The sequence below is a fragment of the Chrysemys picta genome, chromosome 13, assembly GCF_011386835.1.
Source record: "Chrysemys picta bellii isolate R12L10 chromosome 13, ASM1138683v2, whole genome shotgun sequence".
NCBI classification, from domain to species: Eukaryota; Metazoa; Chordata; order Testudines; family Emydidae; genus Chrysemys; species Chrysemys picta.
The window spans coordinates 47,495,294-47,515,080 of NC_088803.1; the positions used below are offsets into that span (position 1 = coordinate 47,495,294).

Below are 19,787 nucleotides of genomic sequence, written 5' to 3' on the forward strand. Positions count from 1 at the left end.
TAATTTGTCAAAATTTCCCAATTTCCACTGAAAAATAAATAAAAATAAAAAAAAATCCTCCTCCCCCCCCCCCCCCCCCCCCCCCCCCCCAAAAAAATACTGGATCAGGAAATGCCACCATAGTGCCCTCCTTGAAACTGTAGTTCTGACTGCCTCAAGCTACCAGTACTCACCTCTATGGGCTGGGCTCCCCAGCTAGACTACATTTCCCATGATTCACCAGTCCCCCCCCCCTTGCTGAGCCACCATGGTGCATCCTGGAGATGTAGTCCAGCTGGGAACCTGGCCCATAGAAGAAAAACAGGAGCACTAAGCCACCCCCTCTGCCTGACTCTCTCTGTAGCCAAACCAGCCAATTAATAAGCCTCTACAGACATGAGGTACAAAGTTTAATTACCACAAATGTTTTACTTCAGCAGACGCACGCTTCTCACATTCTATGTTTGACCATTAAAACCAAAAGCACACAGGCTACTGAGAACAACAAAAGCCACGTAGTTTATCACATACATGGTGAGGGCCAATTACACCCAATATGTGAGAGCAGCATTCAGTTGTCAAGGCCTGGGGCCATGAGCTCTCAAATAGCACCCCGCAGAAGAACATGGCACACCGGGATGGGCCAGCGTGTAGTAATGAGCTAGTAGCACAGATGCAAGAATATTTGCCGATTTAGAACAAAAGCTCCTGGAAAAGAGCTGGGAAATGGTTGTGCTGCTTCCTGCCAGGACCTAGGACTGGACGACGGGGGATGGATCACTTCACAATTGCTTGAGAGGGGGCAAACAGGACAATGGCATCTGCCACCAGCCACTGTGGGAAGACAGGATCCTGGGCTAGATGGACCATTGGTCTGACCCAGTACGGCCGTTCTTACACTCCTGGACAACCTGCTTCTCTCTAACGCACATCGAAATCTCCCTGCCCTTTCAACCTAAATGTCACCCAGCAGACGTGCAGCCCTCAGCTAGCCTGGTCCCAGACAGATTCAGCCCTCTCTCTTCCAATCACTGCTCACATGCTTGTGGATGTATTTCTAATAAGTGTGCAAATGTCCGGCACCTAACTGGCCTCCTCCAACAGCAAAACATTCTTCGTACTGGAAAAACAATGGAGGATTTTAAAGCTCTGGCTTCCTGCCCTCTCTCGGTTCGTCTATTTTTTAAATCCCGTTTGCACTTCACCTATTTCTTGAGATGAAAAAATAAGTGGCTGCTGCACCCGGGAGACACAATTTGATCCAAGCCTCCAGCCTCTTCAAAGGCATAGTGCCGGCATCACTTTTTGCTGTGAATGCTAAGCCAACTGGCCGCTACCCAGGCTTCTACATTTAGCAGCGTGCAAAAGGCGCGATGCTGCTGTTCTGTTGCTTCAGGGAAATTGTATCACAGAACATTTTTTAATGAGCGGTAAATTCTTGCTGGGAGGCACAAGTGTACATCTGGCTTTCCAGTCTGACTGGGGCCGAGAGGGAGATTCTGCCCAGGGCATGACGGGGATTGTTAATAATACACACTGCACTGCAGCCACCTGCACTGATGCAGGGGCGTGATTCACATGAGTAGCACCGCCCTACGCGCTTGATCCAAAGCCCTTTGAAGTCAATGGAAAGACTCCAGTTGGCTTTGGAGGGGGCCCCACGCAAGCAGTTCCACTGAAAATCAGGGTTGGATGGGGGAGTTACGTGAAATTAACAGGCCCGATTCTCATTTAATTCTGACCCCTTTTCCATGACTGTAGCCCCGCTGGCTTCAGCAGACTTCCTGCGGATTTAGGCTGGTGTCACGGAGCAGAGTGAGATACATACAGTAAGGGGCTACTCATTGTGAGTACAGGCAGCAGCACTGGACTTTCTGGGTACATCTACACTGCAATAAAAAGCCCACGGGACTGCCTCAGAGCCCAGGTCAGCTGACTCAGGAGGGTTAAAAATTGCAGGGTAGACGTTCAGGCTCTGACCGTCTACACTGCAATTTTACAGCCGCAGCCCAAGCCGGAGTCAGCTGACCCAGGCTAGCCACGGCCATGCCATGGGTCTTTTATCGCAGTGTAGACGTACCCACAGGGGGCATTCTGATCCTGGCAGAGGATCTAGCGGAGTGATGTCACAGCTGGGAATCCAGAGAGCAGGGTGTTACTGGGAGGTGTGCATTTAAAACTTGCTGCAACTGAACCTTCTGGCTAAGGGATAAAAACAAGTATTAACATTTTGCAGATGGGCCTTCAGAGCAATTAAAAAGAAGATCTTCATCGCATTTTATAAACCCTTTACAAGCCGGCCGTTTCCTAGCCTGTCTGAAGCTGGCGAGGGGTTCAGTACAATCCCCAGGGAGGCCTGTTTCCCCTCAACTGGGCTGGTGGGTTCTTGGTTTTCCAGCGTTCATTGTCAGCAGCTAAGAACAGCTTTGATGCACTAGAGCCATGAGAACGATCAGACTAGCTCTGTCAGAATGGCCCTGCGTTTGGATTCTGATGGGCTTTGCACCCTGGAGTTTTGCTCAGGGAACTCAGCCGAAATGGTGGCTTTACCTCAAAATTATGCAAAACCTCTGAGCTTTACACAGCTTCCACTTGAGGCCAGAAATCCCCCCTCCGCACCTGAAACCTGGCCCAGGTGGAGTGATATATATTTGCGAATCCCACCTTAAAACTTTGGGTTTGAGTGAAATCTGAACATACAGTTTGGCGTTTCATTCTGAAAGCACGGCACAGCTCAAAACATGTTACTTTAATAAGCTACTTGACTAGAGATGGCCAAACACCGGAACAAACTGGAATAATTCAGTGCGCATTCTCCTTCAGTCTGCGCCGGTTTTGGGGGGGAATAGGGCTCTAATTCCAGATTTTGGTATGTCCCATGGAAATTCAGCTCCTGAATTGTACTTTGTGGGTCCGTTTATAAAACACTCCATGTTTCTGGGGGCTGGGACACCAGAATGGGCAGACCTGGGCCCCTGTAATTACCAATTACCAATGAACTCTATGGGACAGACTCCATGGCCTTTGCATTAGCATTAGCGATTGACACAACCTGCAAGAGAAAACGCTTTTGTGGGATAATGTCTTTATTCCAACAGGGGAAGAAGAGTAAGTAATAAAAACGGACTCCTCCTGTAATAAAGACCCAGTCTGAATTCTAGAATAAAGCTGGGCCCTGGGGAGAGGAGAGGACAGGGTGAGGTAAAGGCAAAGCAATGCAAAGCAAGTAGCAGCGTGTATCAGTCCTGTCTGGAACACACTGCTTCTACTCTGCAAGACAGTAAGCAAAGTCTTCCATGTGAAGGGAGTTACTCACGTGTGCAGCTGGGGTACCCATAGAAGCCTGGTGCACACTGGCTACAGGTGTGCCCGGCGTAGTTAGAATGGCACCGGCACTGACCAGCTGGGCTACAGTTGTTATCCACCGAGCCCCGGGGATCACAGGAGCAAGCTGCAAAAGAAGGGTGCACGAATAAAAAGAGAAGTTTGAGAAGGGGGACGAGCGAGCACAGAGACAAATAATCAGACCCGAGTCTTTTAATCTCTTTGCATCACTAGTTGTGTCAATCCAGCCCAGATTTGTAGCAACCCAAAGCATTCCCTCTGGATGGCTATTCAGTGATCCAGCTGAACTGAGTGACAGTTCTCAGTGGACAAATCCCCACTTCACAAACACACACAAAATTCACTGCAGTTTGCATGTATTTGGCCCCGTTTGCCAGCATCTACGGTGGGACCTGGAGGCTGACCACCCACAGAAGTGGTCCTTTTGGAACAGAGTCGGAGATTGACAGATGGTGCAGGGAAAGAGTTTAAAACTTGTACTAGCGCTATCTGTGCGGACGCGTCGTTCAGTTCCAACGGATCTCTTCGGGACTGTTCCCCAGAACTAAATTCCCTTTTAAAAAAACATCACAGTACCACGGGATATTTCTCCCTGAAGTCTTGGCCAAACCAGGAAAAAAGTCTCCAAGATTTTACAGCCCATTCAAAGCTCACCAACAGGAAGAAGTTCAGGAGGTTAATGTGTAAATACAAAAACATATGCTGGAAAACATCATCAGAACGGGAGTTCCATCAAGAAAGACTGACAATGACAGCTTTGTGTTCCAAACGCTGACATCATTAATGACGTCCAGATCTAATCTGCACTATTTATAATGTAAATCAAGGGGGTTTGGGCCAAGATTTTAAAAGTGACTAGTGATTCTGGGTGCCCAATTTACAGCACCTCAAAAGGGTCGTGACTTTCAGAGGATGGGAGCTCAGCACTTCCTGTAAGTCAGGTCCCACTAAGGGGTCTCGAGTCGAGTACCCAAAAACCAACACACTCAAAATCACTAGTTCTTTGTCATCTGCTGACACTCAATCCCATCTGCATCTCCTCCCAGCCCCCACGAGCCACTGTTTCCACCATACCTTGGCAACGAGGGTAAGAATGATATCCCATGCTGCACTGATCACAGCGAGGCCCATCAAACTCAGGCCTACAGAAACATCTCCCGCCTGAGTCACAGCCTCCTGGCAGCGTCCCCACGGCACTGCACCCACACACTGCAAAGCAGAGAAAAGCCAGTGGGGAAGGGGTCCGGAGCTACGTCACCCAGAGGACGGGGCAAAACTTAAGGTACAACAGGGAGGAAATGTTTAAGCCAGAGTGAGAACGTTGGCACTAAGTGCCCAAGATGAGTGTCGGTGCTTGAATTCCGAGTGTTTGCATCCCTCCACTAGCTCCCTTTTCACCATCACATCAAACAAACAGTTTCACTTCACTTTCAAGGCCCTTCATGCCTATCCCCACCCTACCTACCATCTCGCACAGCCTAGTGAGATGTCAACTCTCACCTCCCAGTTGGCCCCTGATGTATCCATTGCCCATTTGTTGCATTTTCACCCGGCTGCCCAAGCCATGCGAGGTGCTCAACGAACTGCTGCACAACTAATACATTTTCCTTCTTCAAAACCCTCCTGAAAACTCTCCTGTGCTGCGATACCTATGCGGGTTAGGCCGCTGGTGGGCTGAGATGACTGCCTACCACGCTGAGTAATACTGCCTCAATTTCCTTGTTCTCCCCCGTTTGTCTGTATCCACCTACTGGTCCTGTCATATACCTAGACTGTAAGCTCCTCAGGGCAGGGACTGGTTTTTTTTGGTTCTGCGTCTGCACAGTGCCTAGCACAACAGGGTCCCGAGCTATGACTGGGCTCCTAGGCACTCTGAGAATACAAACAATAATTAACAGTAAGTGACTAGACAGAAGTGATTTGCTCTCAGGAAGCTGTGAGGGGGGGGGGGGGTGTCCTGCAATTGCAGTCACGTATAATGTGCTTTCTGCTACAACACAAATAAGTAATACTAAGTCCAGAGGGTAAACATCCCCCTCTCTCCTCAGCAGGGAATCCCACCCCCAACCCACACACACACACATCTGAGTAGGAAGAGGAGTTACGCACATTGGCAGAGAGGGTAGCTGAAGTAGCCGGGTGCACACTGGTTACACGAATACCCTTCGAATCCAGTTCGGCACAGGCATTGGCCGGTCTCGCTGTCACAGGTGCCATCGTACTGGCCAGAGCCTGAACACTGGCATGCTGGAAAAGAACAACGGGCCCCCCGTGAACTGCTAGTCCCTGCAGCACTGGGGGAATCAGGAGGCACCTTTGCGGTTTCACAGCCCTGGCTAATCCCAACACAGGACCAGGCCTCGTATTAGAGGCTACTCAGATTCAAACGCTTTGGGCTAGCAAGCCGAGATTTCATGAGACAAATGCAGATTTTGGGGGGTGCAGGGGGGTGTTTGTATTCTGGGCACTTTGCTGGGTGGGGGGCGGAGGTCAGGGATTGGGGGGGGGGAGGGTGTTTCAAGGGAGGGCAGTGAAGCCATGGAGCCAAAGCTCTGTTTTATTAGAATCTGTAGCTGAAACGCCTGTCTGTTCCCCAAAGGCCGAGGAGGAGTTCTGCAGGATGGCTGGTGGGCACGGCACTGCAATAAGCCCCCAGATTCACCGTCTTTGGGCTTAGGCCCCTTTATGAATCAGCAAGAAGCGTCTCCTCACTGCAGTGAAAGGAAGCCCGGGCCTTTAGCTACTTTTCCTCCCCAGCCTGCCTGTGTTCCCTCAGGCGTCCTGCCTCCTCATTAACAGCCCATCAGCCTGGGCGGAAGCAGAAAGGTCAGGGATGGGGGAGCATGTGGAAGGACCCCCATGGAGCTGGAAGCGGCTGGCAATAGGTGGTTGGAGGATGGAAAGAAAAGGCTCCCGAGTTACAGGGGAGGGGAGAGATCAAGGTGCTTTCTCAGAGGCTCAGACAGAGATGAGGGAGCCCTGTGCAGGCTGAACCCAAGTCCTGGATACCGGCCTGCTAGACGAGCAGGGCTGCCCTTGGGGCTGCATTCGACTCATCTCCGAAGATGGGGCCGGAATCATAAAAGTCTCATCTGTGCGAGAATTACAACTGAAGGCTCCGCTCCCCACCAGGATTTCAGTCCTGGGAGCTCACTAGGTGTCGACTCCACAGGCCTTTGCTAACAGTGTTAAACCCCAATGCCTCTCAGGAGGCAGGAGAAGAAGATATCAAATAAACTGACATTTGAACGGGGGAGGATGAGGGAGGAATGTAACCCAAAGTGACCCCTCATCCATACAGCAGTTGAAGAAACCACGTGGGAATGGTCGTAACGCACTGTACTGCCGGAGCGTCTGGGCCCACTGTTGAACTGATGGGGAATTCCTGCAGAGTTCCCCAGCAAGGCCAAGGGAATCCAGCTGGGTCAGAGCTGTTCCAGCAAATCTCAGCAAAAGTCATGGGAATGTGTTACTTGAAGCAGGACGGAGGAATTCTCCTTTCCCAGCAGGGAGAGGGGCGCGTGCTTCTAGCAGCGCAGTTCAGAACAGCCGCCAGAGGCGTTTGCAAGAACATCAAGAAAACCGGCGTGATAGGCCCCGGTCACTCACGCTGGCAGCCCGGTCCGTAGTGCCCAGGCGCACATTGATCGCACTGAGCTCCCTGGAAGTTGGGTTTGCACACACACATTCCCCTTTGCGAGTCTTTGCGGCAGGCATTCCCTTCCGTCCCGGCGGCGTTGCAATCACAGTCTGCAAAGAGGACGACAGGAACAACAGAAGGCACTTAACAAATCTCCACCAGCTGATAGCCTGGGCCGGTGGGCAAAGCACAGGAAGCCAGAAACTCCTAGATTCAAACCCCAGTTCTGCTAGTGACTCTCTGTCAGTTCCTCTCTCTCTGTGTCTCAGCAGGCGCTCTGGCTACAATGCCTTCTGTAAATGGGGATGAGGCTTTGTTCACAGGATACTGTGATGATTCATTACAGGACAGCGCCATTGCCCAAATTACATCAGCCACGCCATCAGGGGCTCGTTCACCTGCACATCTACCAATGTGATTTATGCCATCATGAGCCAGCAATGCCCCTCTGCCATGTACATTGGCCAAACCGGACAGTCTCTACGCAAAAGAATAAATGGACACAAATCTGACATCAGGAATCATAACATTCAAAAACCAGTAGGAGAACACTTCAACCTCCCTGGTCACTCAGTAACAGACTTAAAGGTGGCAATTTTGCAACAGAAAAGCTTCAAAAACAGACTCCAATGAGAAACTGCTGAACTGGAATTAATTTGCAAACTAGATACCATTAACTTGGGTTTGAATAGAGACTGGGAGTGGCTGGGTCATTACACAAATTGAATCTATTTCCCCATGTTAAGTATCCTAACACCTTCTTGTCAACTGTCTGAAATGGGCTATCTTGATTATCACTACAAAAGTTTTTTTTCTCCTGCTGATAATAGCTCATCTTAATTAATTAGCCTCTTAGAGTTGGTATAGCAACTTCCACCTTTTCATGTTCTCTGTATGTATATATAGACCTCTACCCCGATATAACGCTGTCCTCGGGAGCCAAAAAATCTTACCGCGTTATAGATGAAACCGTGTTATATCGAACTTGCTTTGATCCGCCGGAGTGCGCAGCCCTGCCCCCCCCCCCCCCGCCCCCCGCCCCGAGCGCTGCTTTACCACGTTATATCCGAATTCGTGTTATATCAGGTCGCGTTATATTGGGGTAGAGGTGTATCTTCTTACTATATATTCCATTCTATGCATCTGAAGAAGTGGGCTGTAGTCCACGAAAGCTTATGCTCTAATAAATTTGTTAGTCTCTAAGGTGCCACAAGTACTCCTGTTCTTTCTGTGGATACAGACTAACACAGCTGCTACTCTGAAACCTAAACCTTCAGATAATCAAGGCAGCTGCTCCATCAGGTTTCTATGGCTGGCTCACAGCAGCATCCCCCCAGTTATACGGTGTACTCTGCTAACCCCGAGGCTGAACAGCACTTCAGAGTTCCACAGAGCTGGGATGCACGAGAGCGCTAACCCAGCAGAGCTCAGTCTCTTGGTACCTTGGTCTCCCTGGTCCAGGAAAAGGGGGTGGGGCAAGAGAAGAGATGAGGAGAGGGAGGCAGAAGTGGGGAAGGGGTGGGAACCAGAGGGAAAGAGAGATTCCAGCTCAGCAAAGAAAAAGCTGCCTGGAAAACAACAGAGATTAAAATATCAGAGGGAAGAAAAAGGTTATCTGGAGTAAACGTGAAACAATGGAGAAGTCTGTGGGAAAAGCAGAGAGTCCCAAAAAGACGGGGGAGATGAGTCATGAGCTTGAGGGGTTAGAATTCTACCAGAGAGAGGCTGGAGGGAGAGGAAGGGAAAGGATACAAGTACAGATGCAAGAGAGACAGCGAGTGATTTTACAAAGTTTGCTGCCAAGCATTAAACTACCGTGGTCGCATTCAGACTAGAGGCACATGCCCCACAAGGCAGATTTGCAGCAGTGGAAGGTGTTGGCACAGAGGGTTTAGAAGCTCCCCTGATGCCTAGGAAAACAGTACGCGCAGATGGAGGAAAGGGATGGTCTTGTGGCTAAGGCATGAGGAGCACCGGGCTCAGTTTCCAGCCCTGCCACAGATTCCCTGTGACCTTGGACAGGTCCCGCAATCATAGATTTTAAGGCCAGAGTGGACCATTATGACCGTCTGATCTGACCTCCTGCATAACACGACCCAAAGAACTTCCCCCAGAGACTCTTGCATGAAGCCCAAAACCGCTCTGTGCCTCTATTCCCCCGCCTGTAAGACAGGAATCATATTATTTCCCTTCTCCCTCCCTTTGCCGTGCCAATTGCAACTGTAAACTCTCTGAGCCAACACGACTCTTCGGGACCTACCAGAGAGGGACCCTGGTCTCAGCTGGGGCCTATGTGTTACAATGATAACGAACACTAATAATCATAATTATAAATTGCAGTATATGGAATGAACTCAAAAAGAGATAAGGAAAACTGCAGGGCTTACTTATTATCTGTGCAGCCGGAAGCACCTGTTCTCCAGTATCATTGTGAGAGAAAGTTGGAACAGCTGTGGGGAAAGAGAACCATTGCAAACATTGCTTCTGTGCTCAGTTCGAGCCCCACACTGGGACTGGCCCAAAACCGAAGCGACTTAAAAACAAATCATCAACACGTGATCAACATTCCTTCTGGATCCCGAAACGTCGCCTTCTTCCCAACTTGAAGAATGAGGGCTGGAGATCCAGGATTTAGCCCAAGGACTCCACTGCCCACTAATCCCCAGCTTCCCTGCCAAAGCAAGGTGTGGGTTGGTCTGCAATTTCAGGTGCCGCTGATGTGAGAACAATGTGCTGTTTGCTGACAACAGCACAGCGAGAGAGGGGTGATGCCCACGCACGGTCTGCAAAGTTGGCAGCTCTAATTTTAGGCTTCCTGGCAGCCTCTTTGCACAAACAGGGTTTCAATCCTTCTTGTTTCTGACGAACCAGGAGCCGAGGAGTTTTAGTTCCCACTCGTCCCCATTGACAACCCTCCCATGCGAACATGGCACTTACGATAGCAGTGTGGGAAGTCTCTGTATCCCTCTGCACATGCACTGCAGAGCTCCCCGGTGTAATTTGGCTTGCAGTAACAGCGACCAGTGAGGTCTTCACAGGTGCCATCGGTGAACTCCGAGTCACAGTTACAACCTGCAGGGAGAGAGCAGTCAATGGGAGCTCCCTTTACTGAGAGAGAGAGAGACCCTCATTTCCCAATCTGTGTTCACACAAGAGATTTCTAATTGCAACAGCCAGGCTAGCAGCACAGCCAGAAAGTTTTAGATACATACTGTACAGTCCCTTTCAAAAATAAAAGGTGTGTCTGTCTCTTTAAAATGGTTCAAGCTTGGCGGAGCTGTTGCTGCTGCATTGCAGGATCTGACAGGAGGCCGCAAAAAGCTGGGCTCTGCCCCTCACAATCTTGCTTCCGAGAGGATAGCAATTCTGGCTGCATTACAGCTAGGGCAGGCTCTGGTGAACATGGCAAAAGCCACCAAACGAGGTGGCAGAACTAAACCCACCAAGACTGCCAGAATGATCTGGGTTTCCCATAGAGATGTGCGTGAGCATCTCCTGCTTTGGAAAGTCATCCCCTGCTGGGTCAGATGGGGCCACATTTCCACCCCTTTCCGGCCTCTGAACATGCATCCATGGCTGATTGCAACAACAGACACACACTCCTTCTGCACAAGCCAATGGCTGTTTGTGCATGCAAGACAGATGGCCATGCACTTTTTAAGGCTGGCTGGACAATCAGCACCTGATGATCCACAGTACCAAACACTCCATCGTTCGACAGCATGGGCCGCTCTCCTCCAGCTGTTAAATGAAAGTCTAGAAGCTGCGTCTCTAGCCTGCAGGGCAGCCCATACTCACGGTAACAAACGTAGGGCGAGTCTATCGAATGGTCAGGGGATTTATAGTATCCAGGGATGCACCTCTCACAGTTGATGCCAGTGGTATGATGCTGAAAAACAGTTGAATAGGAGGGCATCAGTTACTCTGCCCATCAAGAAGGAAAACGTGGTCATCTACCAGACTGTAGGACCAGGTAGCTTCATGACAGGGTAACATTAAGAAAGTAAATAAAGGAAAGAACAAAGATTGCTCAAAAGTCCACTCATGTTGGGTTGAAACTCAGTCCTTGTGAATCCTCCACCAAACCTAATCTGGGTTTTAGCTCTATATTTTGGCTTCAGGGTTTGTTAACAAAGTTTCCCAGTTGCCTTGCATTCAGGAAGACAGAAGTAACCCATTTCGTAAAAGCACGGCTAGTCATGCACTACACAGGTCCCATGCCACTATATGGTACTATGCCACTATATGGTACTTGCTATGAAACTAACAAGTCAAAGGGCTTTTGCTTCACCATGGCAAGACTTTAGTTAGGTGCTGAGAGAGTAGGGAGAGTAGCACGGCACCAATGCTTAAGCAGTGACAGACAAGTGATAGTATTTGGGCCCTGTAAATTAGGATGGGATTTTTCAAAAGCACTAGAATTGGCCTAATTCTGCTCCCATTTGAAGTCAGTGGTCAAACTCCCATTGAGTTCAATGGAAGTGGAGTAAGGCCGATGCCCAGGGCGTATGAAAATCCCACTGTTAACCATGCATTTCCAAGGTTACGCTAGCAGACAGGTGCCCATGAACTACCCCACCACTCCTGCCACTGGTGCATGCGCCTTTACCCTGATGCCAAGAGCCCAGATTTTCTGGGAAACTAATAGAAAACATAAGAGCTCCTGATTTGCTTGTTGCCCGCAATGCAGAACTACAATTCAGGCTAATAATGCAGCCACAGGAAACAGGACACCTGACAGTCCATCATGTTACAACAACAACGTGAAATTCCCTCCCCCAGGGCGTACCTGACATTCTATGCAGACACCTCCCCCTTTATACTGGTTGTCATAATTTTTGCTGGCCTTGTGGCGATCGACCTCTGGATCATAGTAGCAGTCGTAGGCATGACCATTGCAATTGCAAGCTGAAAGTATAAAGAGACAGGAGCTCAGCAGGTATGTTCCTCTGGGTTATTGATCACCATTCTCCAATGAAACAATTAACTGATGTATTTCAACTCCCTGGTGAAGGGTTGAGAGGGGCTGAATAAGTCTGTATTGCATGGGGGTTCCATTTAAATGAGGAATGAAGTGCAAAAGGGGCTGAAGGATCAGTTAATCACTCAAGCTTTCAGATGTCTCCAGTCTGCAAATCAAGGCTGGACGCCTAGGGAGAACAGGCATTCTAGCAGGGCTTTGGCATTTTCTGCAACCAGAAAACATCAAGGCACAAAATGAAAAAAGGCGAGCCCGAGCATGGTGGGAGGGGAGAAAGGGAAGTTATCCAAACTTTGGGGCCTCCAAAGAGGTTTTGAGCGTACATGCAGGCCAGTTCTCAATGTTATCCAATCAGAGAGTGGCTGAGCCGTGAAGTTCAAACACATGGTGAGAGAGTGTTGGGGGGGTTGTTGTTTTTTTAAAATCCATGGAAGCAAGATCCAACAGCCCACTGCAGAGTCCCTACATTTATGAGATCCCAGCCCAGCATGAATTCCAGTGTTGGCATCTACTGGAGGGTTCTGGCTATCCAAATAAAGATGTAAGTAGATCTGAATGCAATTTATCTTCAGAGCAGGACCGAGCAATCAGGTTTATTGTACAAAGTTTAGGACAGAGGCAGGAAGGGGACCAGAATTAGCACTCAGTACAGATTAAGCGGATATCATTGTAGAAGCCTTCACAAAACAGAATAATCCACAACACAGACCGCCCCTCTTCCTATACTTCTAGTTACGTTCACTAAGTCTGGTACTAAAATGCAGGGTGCCCATATGATGGTTTGAAGGACTGGTAATGAGACTGTAAAACCCGGCAATGGTATAGGACAGCCTTTCAACGGAATTATGGCCGCTTTCACTTCTAAATCACCGATTCAAGTCCCAATCAGGGTCTGCAGGGAGCAAAAGTTGTTACCACCCAGGGGCTTGTCTGAAATGGCTTAGTGATCTCAGTCCAGTCCCCAGTGAAGAGGGGAACAAGTCACAAAAACAACACTACAATCAACAGCTTTGCTGCCAGTCACCCCAGAAGAAATGCAGTCTAACCCCTCTACAGGGGATCCTTCCAGGTCAGGATCGCGGTTCATTGGTGGAGCAGTGTAAGGATCGCTAGCCGCTCCCCTGATCATGCTAGATGTTCTATAGATAAAGGACTTTACCTTCCAATGCTGACAATCCAGCCATTTACAGGAGCACTGAATTCTCACCAAGGACCAAAAGAGAGACTGCCCATAATGCCTGCAGAGGGAGATTTAATGCAAGGCCCCATCAGGGGCTCCAAGAGGGACTTTGCTATGGATTCCTTCCTCAAGCACGAAGCTTTAGGAATGGGATTCTATGGCAGAGCTTTGGGGCCGACCGCAAAGCTTCCCACATGTGGGGGCAGTGGAGTTTGTTCATTCCATGTTTTCCAACCCCCTAAACAGCTAGAAAAAAACAAAAAAGGGAAAAACCCAGCCCACAACAACCTACGTTGGCATTCATTAGCGCTGTCAGTCGTAGCTGGTTTCCAAGGTAACTGGTTGAAGCCCGGGCAGCAACGATCACATGAGCCGCCACAGGTGTTGTGCTGACAATCGCACTGCAGCCTGGAAAATGAAAGGTGAGTGAGCAGAGTAACTTCGAAGCCAGGTCACTGAACGCTGAGGTATCCACCGAGGCCAGGACTTGGCTGGGGAAATAACGAGAGCTGGCCAGAAAACAGAAATCCCTTCCCAGGAAAAAAAAAACAATTTTTTTCCCCAACAATGTGAAAAGTCTTGAACTGTGATAAAATGTTAAAATCACAAACATTTTACTGGGAAGCGATTTCAAGAACAATTCCACTTTGGGAGACTCACAGAGCAGCCTGGGCTCTCTGCATCTCTGGCCCCAGAGCTGGGGGAGAGGCAGGAAGGCAAAGAGCCAGGGTGTTCAGCATCTGCCAACATCCTTCAGACAGAAAGTGAAACCGACAAGAGCCTTCCAGGCAGCCATCATTTCGACTTTCCCAGTGGAAAATGAAATTTTTTGCAAAACTGAAAATTTCCCACAGAAAATTTCAATTTTGAGAAAACACTTTATTCATTCTAGAAGAATCCCTGACCAGCCCTAGAAGTAATAGCACAAAAGGAGCTGGTTCAAACATCAAGTGGGAGAGCTTCTCTTCAGGCAGCCTTCACAGATGCTGCTTTGTGCAAGCGTTCGGGTTTGGGAGGACAAGTGAGAATAGGCCATTTATGCCAGGCTACTGATGCCCAGGGCTCTCTGCAAACACACAGGACTAGGTCCCTGCCTGGAGGAACTTGCAATTTAGACAGGTACAATACAAATGATCAACACTTTTCATTCCAGACAGCTTTTCAAAAAACAACAAAAAAGGGCTTTTTCAAAAACAAAAGTTTGTGTGTATTTTAAATTTACTGATTTCTGGACAAATACAAAACACTCCCACCACCACCACATTTTTCTCTCTCATTTCCTTCCCTCCCCACCCATTTTGCCCTGGAGCAGAGGAGTGGGGAGTGGGGAGGAGAGAAAGAAGGGAAGAGAAACAAAACAAACATTTTTTTCAATAAATAAAACCAAAAACACCAGAAAATTCCAAATATTTAAATAAATTGAAAAAAAAAATCGCAATTTGTTCACAAAACAGCCCCTTTCCCACCCATCTCTACAAATGACTGAGGTGAAATACGGCAGCAGGGAGCAGATAGCGCCTATGACAGGGATGCAGTGCCGGAAGGCTGAGTTAAAGAATTAACAGAGGGATTTGAAATTGGGCTGGGTGCGGTTTTTTGATGACTGGGAAGTGGAAACATGTCCCCCAGAGCATAAGGGGCAAAATGACAAAACATAAAGCATAAAGTCAGGAGTGGGGGAGACACATGCATCATAAGAAGAGAGGTACACATACTGGGTGAGCAGCCTGAAATGAAAGCAGCATCTTTCAGTCTTCAAGGCTGACACACACACACACTAGTAGCTAGTGTAAGTAGCTTTGCGCTGACTAGACAGGCAGCCCAGGAGGCGCCAGGCAAGAATTCTCACTAGTCAAGTGAGGAATCTTGTCCCACTGCACTGCAGCGGTAACTCACTCTGCAGTGACATCACTGCAGAAACTTCCACTTAACAGAATATTATAGCTGTCCAACAAAAATGCTTTCTGTTGTTTTAGACTGATGGTAATACGGTGTGTTCTAGCTTTTATCTGTACAATTACTCAGTTCCCCTCAGGGCATGTCTGCTACTCCCACCTCTCACTCCCCCAAAGCTCTTCCATTCAAAGCGGGGTGTTTAACAATAAGTATAATTTCTAAATACACTGGAAACAAACAAAGCAGTGATACAAAAATCAGATTCCGATATACAGCCATATTCTTTCACTGGGCTTCTAGAGCTGTGCTGTTGCCTTGCCTACCCATATTTTTAAGATGCCTGATTAACACACGTGAATATCACAGAAGTCCAGGTTGGGATGGTCATATGGGACAAGTGAACCCATTCAGATATAGTAAGAAATTACTTGAAACTTTGGCCAAAACACAAGCAAAACCTTTCAGTGGAGAGCTGAAGAAGTTTGCCTAAGTGAGGCAGTTTGACTTACTGGCTATACCACTGACAAACTCAGGAGACCAGAGTTCTATTCCTAGCCTGGCCTGCTGGCCCAACTTGGGCAGGTCCCGTCCCATCTCTGTGCCTCAGTTTCCTCACCTGTAAAATGGGAATAATGTGCTCCCATTTGTAAAGCACTTTGTGACCTACTGATTAAAACTGCTATACGAGCTAGGTATTATTATTATGGCAGGGTGACTTAGCTGTATTTTTTTTCTGCTAAGTCAAGAAGGTCTTTTCCTTGAGGAATCATGTCTATAACAAGCAAGCAACATAAGAAGAGTCCCCAGCTTGGAATTCAACCCTGTCCCAAGACCCTGGATGTTGGAGCCTGACCTTCTCAAAGGCTGCCTTCTCCCGAGTGTCCGGTGATCCCTAAGCACATGTACAAGGGGAGCCAAAAACTGAGCTGAGGTTAACTCCTTGTGTACTGGTAGTGCCCCAGCACCCTGGCACTTACCATGCTATTTCTCGCCCATGTTCCACATGATCAGAAGTGGGAGGGCTGAAATTCCAAGCGTTCTGGATGTTTTTGCAGCCTGCCTTGCAGAAATAAGTGCTGGAAATCTCACCAGGAAGCCTGCTCCTTTGCAGACTCAGGAGCGAGATCAGATAAATTCCCCAACTTTTTGGTACTTTTCCACAACGAACCAAGCCCAAAACTCCAAACCTTCTGGCCATCGCCTATGACTTGCTTAAAAGTAACAAATCATGTTTTCCTGTATTCGGGTAGCACCTAGAGGCCCCAATCTTCCCACTGTGGTAGGAGCTATTCAAAACACACACAAGGAAAACGTGATCCCTGTGTGAAAGAACTTGCATAACCTGCTGGTGGGTATATAGCATCCTTCTCTGTGCTCAAAGTCTGCTATAGCCCCAGCCACAGAGCCCGGCTCTTTAGTTTAAGCTGTAGAGAATTGCGCCTGCAGATCTACACGTCCCTAGTTCAACTCCCGGGTCAGCCAAGATGGGGTCCCTTGCCCATAAAACACACATTTCAGAGTAAGACCCAGATATCTATTTAGCTCTGCTGTTTAAGGCTGTCAAAGCTTTCACTTGTCACTGCAGCTCAGCAGCACCTCAGGCAGACTGTAATCTGCTAATGAATTATGGACCAATGGGCTTGAGTTACAATATTTACATACTCCATTGATCAAGAATATACAGAGGAGGAGAGGGAGGTGGGGGTGTCCCATCACACACGCATTTCCTGGTTGTTCTGCCGTGATATAAAACAGCAGCCTTTCCCCTGGGAGAGACAGGGGAGAGTGAGCCTGCAGCTGTGGCAGGATGCAGTCTGAAACCCTCAAGTATGGGGGCATCTGGATTTGGCTGGCACCCAGGTAATTAAAACGGTCAAGAGCCCTGATTGCTGCAGGGAACTCTGCTGACCCGGGGGGGTGCCAAGGGAGAGCCAGCCAACTGAAGGAACCTATGCTCCGCCCGAACAAAGCTGCCACCACACAGTGGTGACCTCTCTTCTGAAATCAGCCTAGGACAGAACTAACTATCCTTCAGAACGTCCCGAGAGTAGCAACACTGATACAATTCATCCCCTGGCACAATCGTTTTCTGACTGACCAGGTCTCCAAAAGACTAATGAATGTTGCTGGCTATCCTATAGGAGCAGCAGATGGGACGCCCTTCCGATGGCTCACTGTCCCCCCATCACACACACACACACACCACACACACACGCACACCCACCCACCCATGCTTGGGCATCCATGACAGGGGGCTGGGACCCGAAAGGAAACAGTTGCTCTTATCAGACAGATACAGACGATACTCGGGGTCCTGCTGAAGTCATTTCAACACGACTATCTGCCATTGTAAATGAGCAGCTGCTCTCTGATCCTGGCCTGGTATCTGCATGTTAGCGGGGAATCCCTGCCTGGGATTCTTTGTCTGTGGGCCTGGCCCACTCCGAAGCACATCAGAGCCCCAGAGATGCTTATCTTTTCTCTCCTGTCTTCTGTCAGGTGAAGGGACTATTTCTGACCCCGCCGCATTCCAGCACGTGGAAAGAGAAAGTTACCCTTAGCCAGAGGCACTTCCATAACGCAGTGTCATTCCATTTGCTACGAGCTATTGGGCTTCAGCTCGGTCCCACAGAAGCCAACTGGGAGTTTTGCCACTGACTTCAATAAGGGCAGGATCAGAACCCTTGGGAATCAAGGGAACTGTACCTTCACCCTCCCACACTCCATACGCACTAAATCCAAGCCCTGTGAAAAACACGCTGCTCAGACATTTGTACCGTGCCAATTTGTGAGGAGGCAGCTGCAGTCCCTGCATCTTGGGACTTTGACGAAAACCCACATAAGCTAGATAAACGTCATCTACTCCCATGTATAGACTGGTGATTGGCGTCGGAGACATGCTTCATCACACCTGGGAGCTTTGCCAAACTCTTTAACCCAACTTCACTTTTGAATTTCTGGGGGCCACGCAAGCATGTGTGCACACACTAGGGACAAGCCCAGTAGCAGGTATGGTGGAGCCAAGGCCCCAAACATGCCCACTGGGAAAGGGGGGGCATTAGCAGCCAAGACAGGCCCATGCTCACATCGGAGGGGAGCGAGATGGGAACAGGAAGAAAACTGAAGAGCAAGTGAGCATTCTGGCAGCAGCAGCCGCCTAATGGTGCAAACGGAACAGCCGCCTTACAAGGGGTTGAAACACTTGCTAACTATCAAGCTAAGAGACTTAGAGCCTGATCCGATTCCCACTCAACTCCCGCAGTGATTTCAGTGGAAGCTGGACCAGGCCCTACCACCCCTGTTTTGCGTGATGCACTGTGTGCAGGCATGGGTGATATGGGCTTCCCACATACAGCGTCTCAATCTTCACCTACAGCTCCCCAAACGCACCCGGGTCTCTGCTGAATCTTTCCAGAACAAACACTTCCCATCATGCCTTCTGCTAAAACCACTAGTCTGTCCCACTGAGCAAACTCAGTCTAAACAGGATTCCTGCAGACTGACAGAAGTGCACAATTCTTCCCTCCAAACCGTCTTGAAAACTGACGGCTTGCATTTCAATCACAAACTGCCTTTCTGCCCAACAGCTGGCAAAAGCCAACAAAATGCCACATCCCAACAATATGACTTTATATTGCCCTCTTATCTGGAGGAAACTGACACTTACCATTTACTGAATCCAGGTATATTTAATCCTGTCTCAGCCTGGCAGGAGGAACTAGATAACCTCCTGAAGTCCCTTCCAGCCCTGTATTTCTATGATTATTTGTATTGTGGTGATGCTTTGAACCCTCAGTCACAGACCAGACGCCGTTGTGCTGGGTGCTGTACAAATGCAGAACAAAGGACAATCCCGGCCCCAGAGGGTTTGTAATCGAAGTGTGCCTTGATTCCACCCCCCTCAGAACACCAGACGGTCAGGAGTCTAATGGGAGCAGGGAACAGTTCTCCTAACTAAGCGGAAAGGTCTCGGATTTCATGCGGGAGATTTACGAGTCCGATAGATGCCAGAGGGATCCTCACCGGACAGCATCGGAGAGTGGTTTTCACAAGACTTTTGGATATTCCAACCAGTTGGGAAATCAATACAACCTGTCCGGACAGCTGCCTCCTGACGTTCAGCACAGTAAATGCTGAGATACCATCAGGATTTTAATTCAGCCAGAACAAAAGAAAATTCCAGACTTCCCTCCATTTGTATCTTCTTGTCTTGCTGCTGTCAAAGCCCTGGCATTTGAAGATGTAGGACACGTCGTGTCAGATACGCCACGCTTCCCAGCCAGGAGGGTTACACACAGATTTATGAGGGAACGATGAGGCCCTGACAGCTGCCGTAGATGACACGATAACCCCGTCGGGCTCAAAGCCCACAGCTGCATCTGCTGATGGCCTCACCACCCTCCCCTCATGCAATGTCAAGCTAGGTATCTCAATGTGTCTTCATGCCACAGATGACATCATAATGGCCTAATTATCTCTGCATACCCGCTCTGCTGGGAGGCTACAAACTGCTGCTGTCAAAGCCTTTGAAAAATGGGAGTATTCCTCCACTGAAAATTCAAATTAACCCCATTTCTCTCCAACTACCCAACTCAACTCCCATGGAGCTGAGGCCAGGCAAGAAAAAGGAGCTCGCTTCCCATCCCTTCTTTGCGGTTGCAGTTCTGACCATGTCTTCCTCCCTGGTAGCTAAACCATGCTAGAATTACTGCTGAATTACAGCCGGCTGCCTCTCCCACCGCACTTCCAGTGCCGCCTTTATATTG

At 48.9% G+C, this 19,787-nt stretch overlaps 1 protein-coding gene across 1 annotated transcript in view; it reads right to left on the bottom strand.

The window, feature by feature from the left end:
* The window catches only part of LAMA5 (laminin subunit alpha 5), a 167,844-nt gene that overhangs the window by 62,514 nt on the left and 85,543 nt on the right, over window positions 1-19,787 (bottom strand). The window contains 9 exon segments of the mRNA XM_008178587.4: window positions 3,296-3,430; window positions 4,399-4,533; window positions 5,434-5,571; window positions 6,934-7,074; window positions 9,352-9,414; window positions 9,902-10,036; window positions 10,763-10,853; window positions 11,754-11,872; window positions 13,418-13,533. Of these exon segments, the coding sequence (XP_008176809.3) occupies window positions 3,296-3,430; window positions 4,399-4,533; window positions 5,434-5,571; window positions 6,934-7,074; window positions 9,352-9,414; window positions 9,902-10,036; window positions 10,763-10,853; window positions 11,754-11,872; window positions 13,418-13,533 (1,073 nt within the window).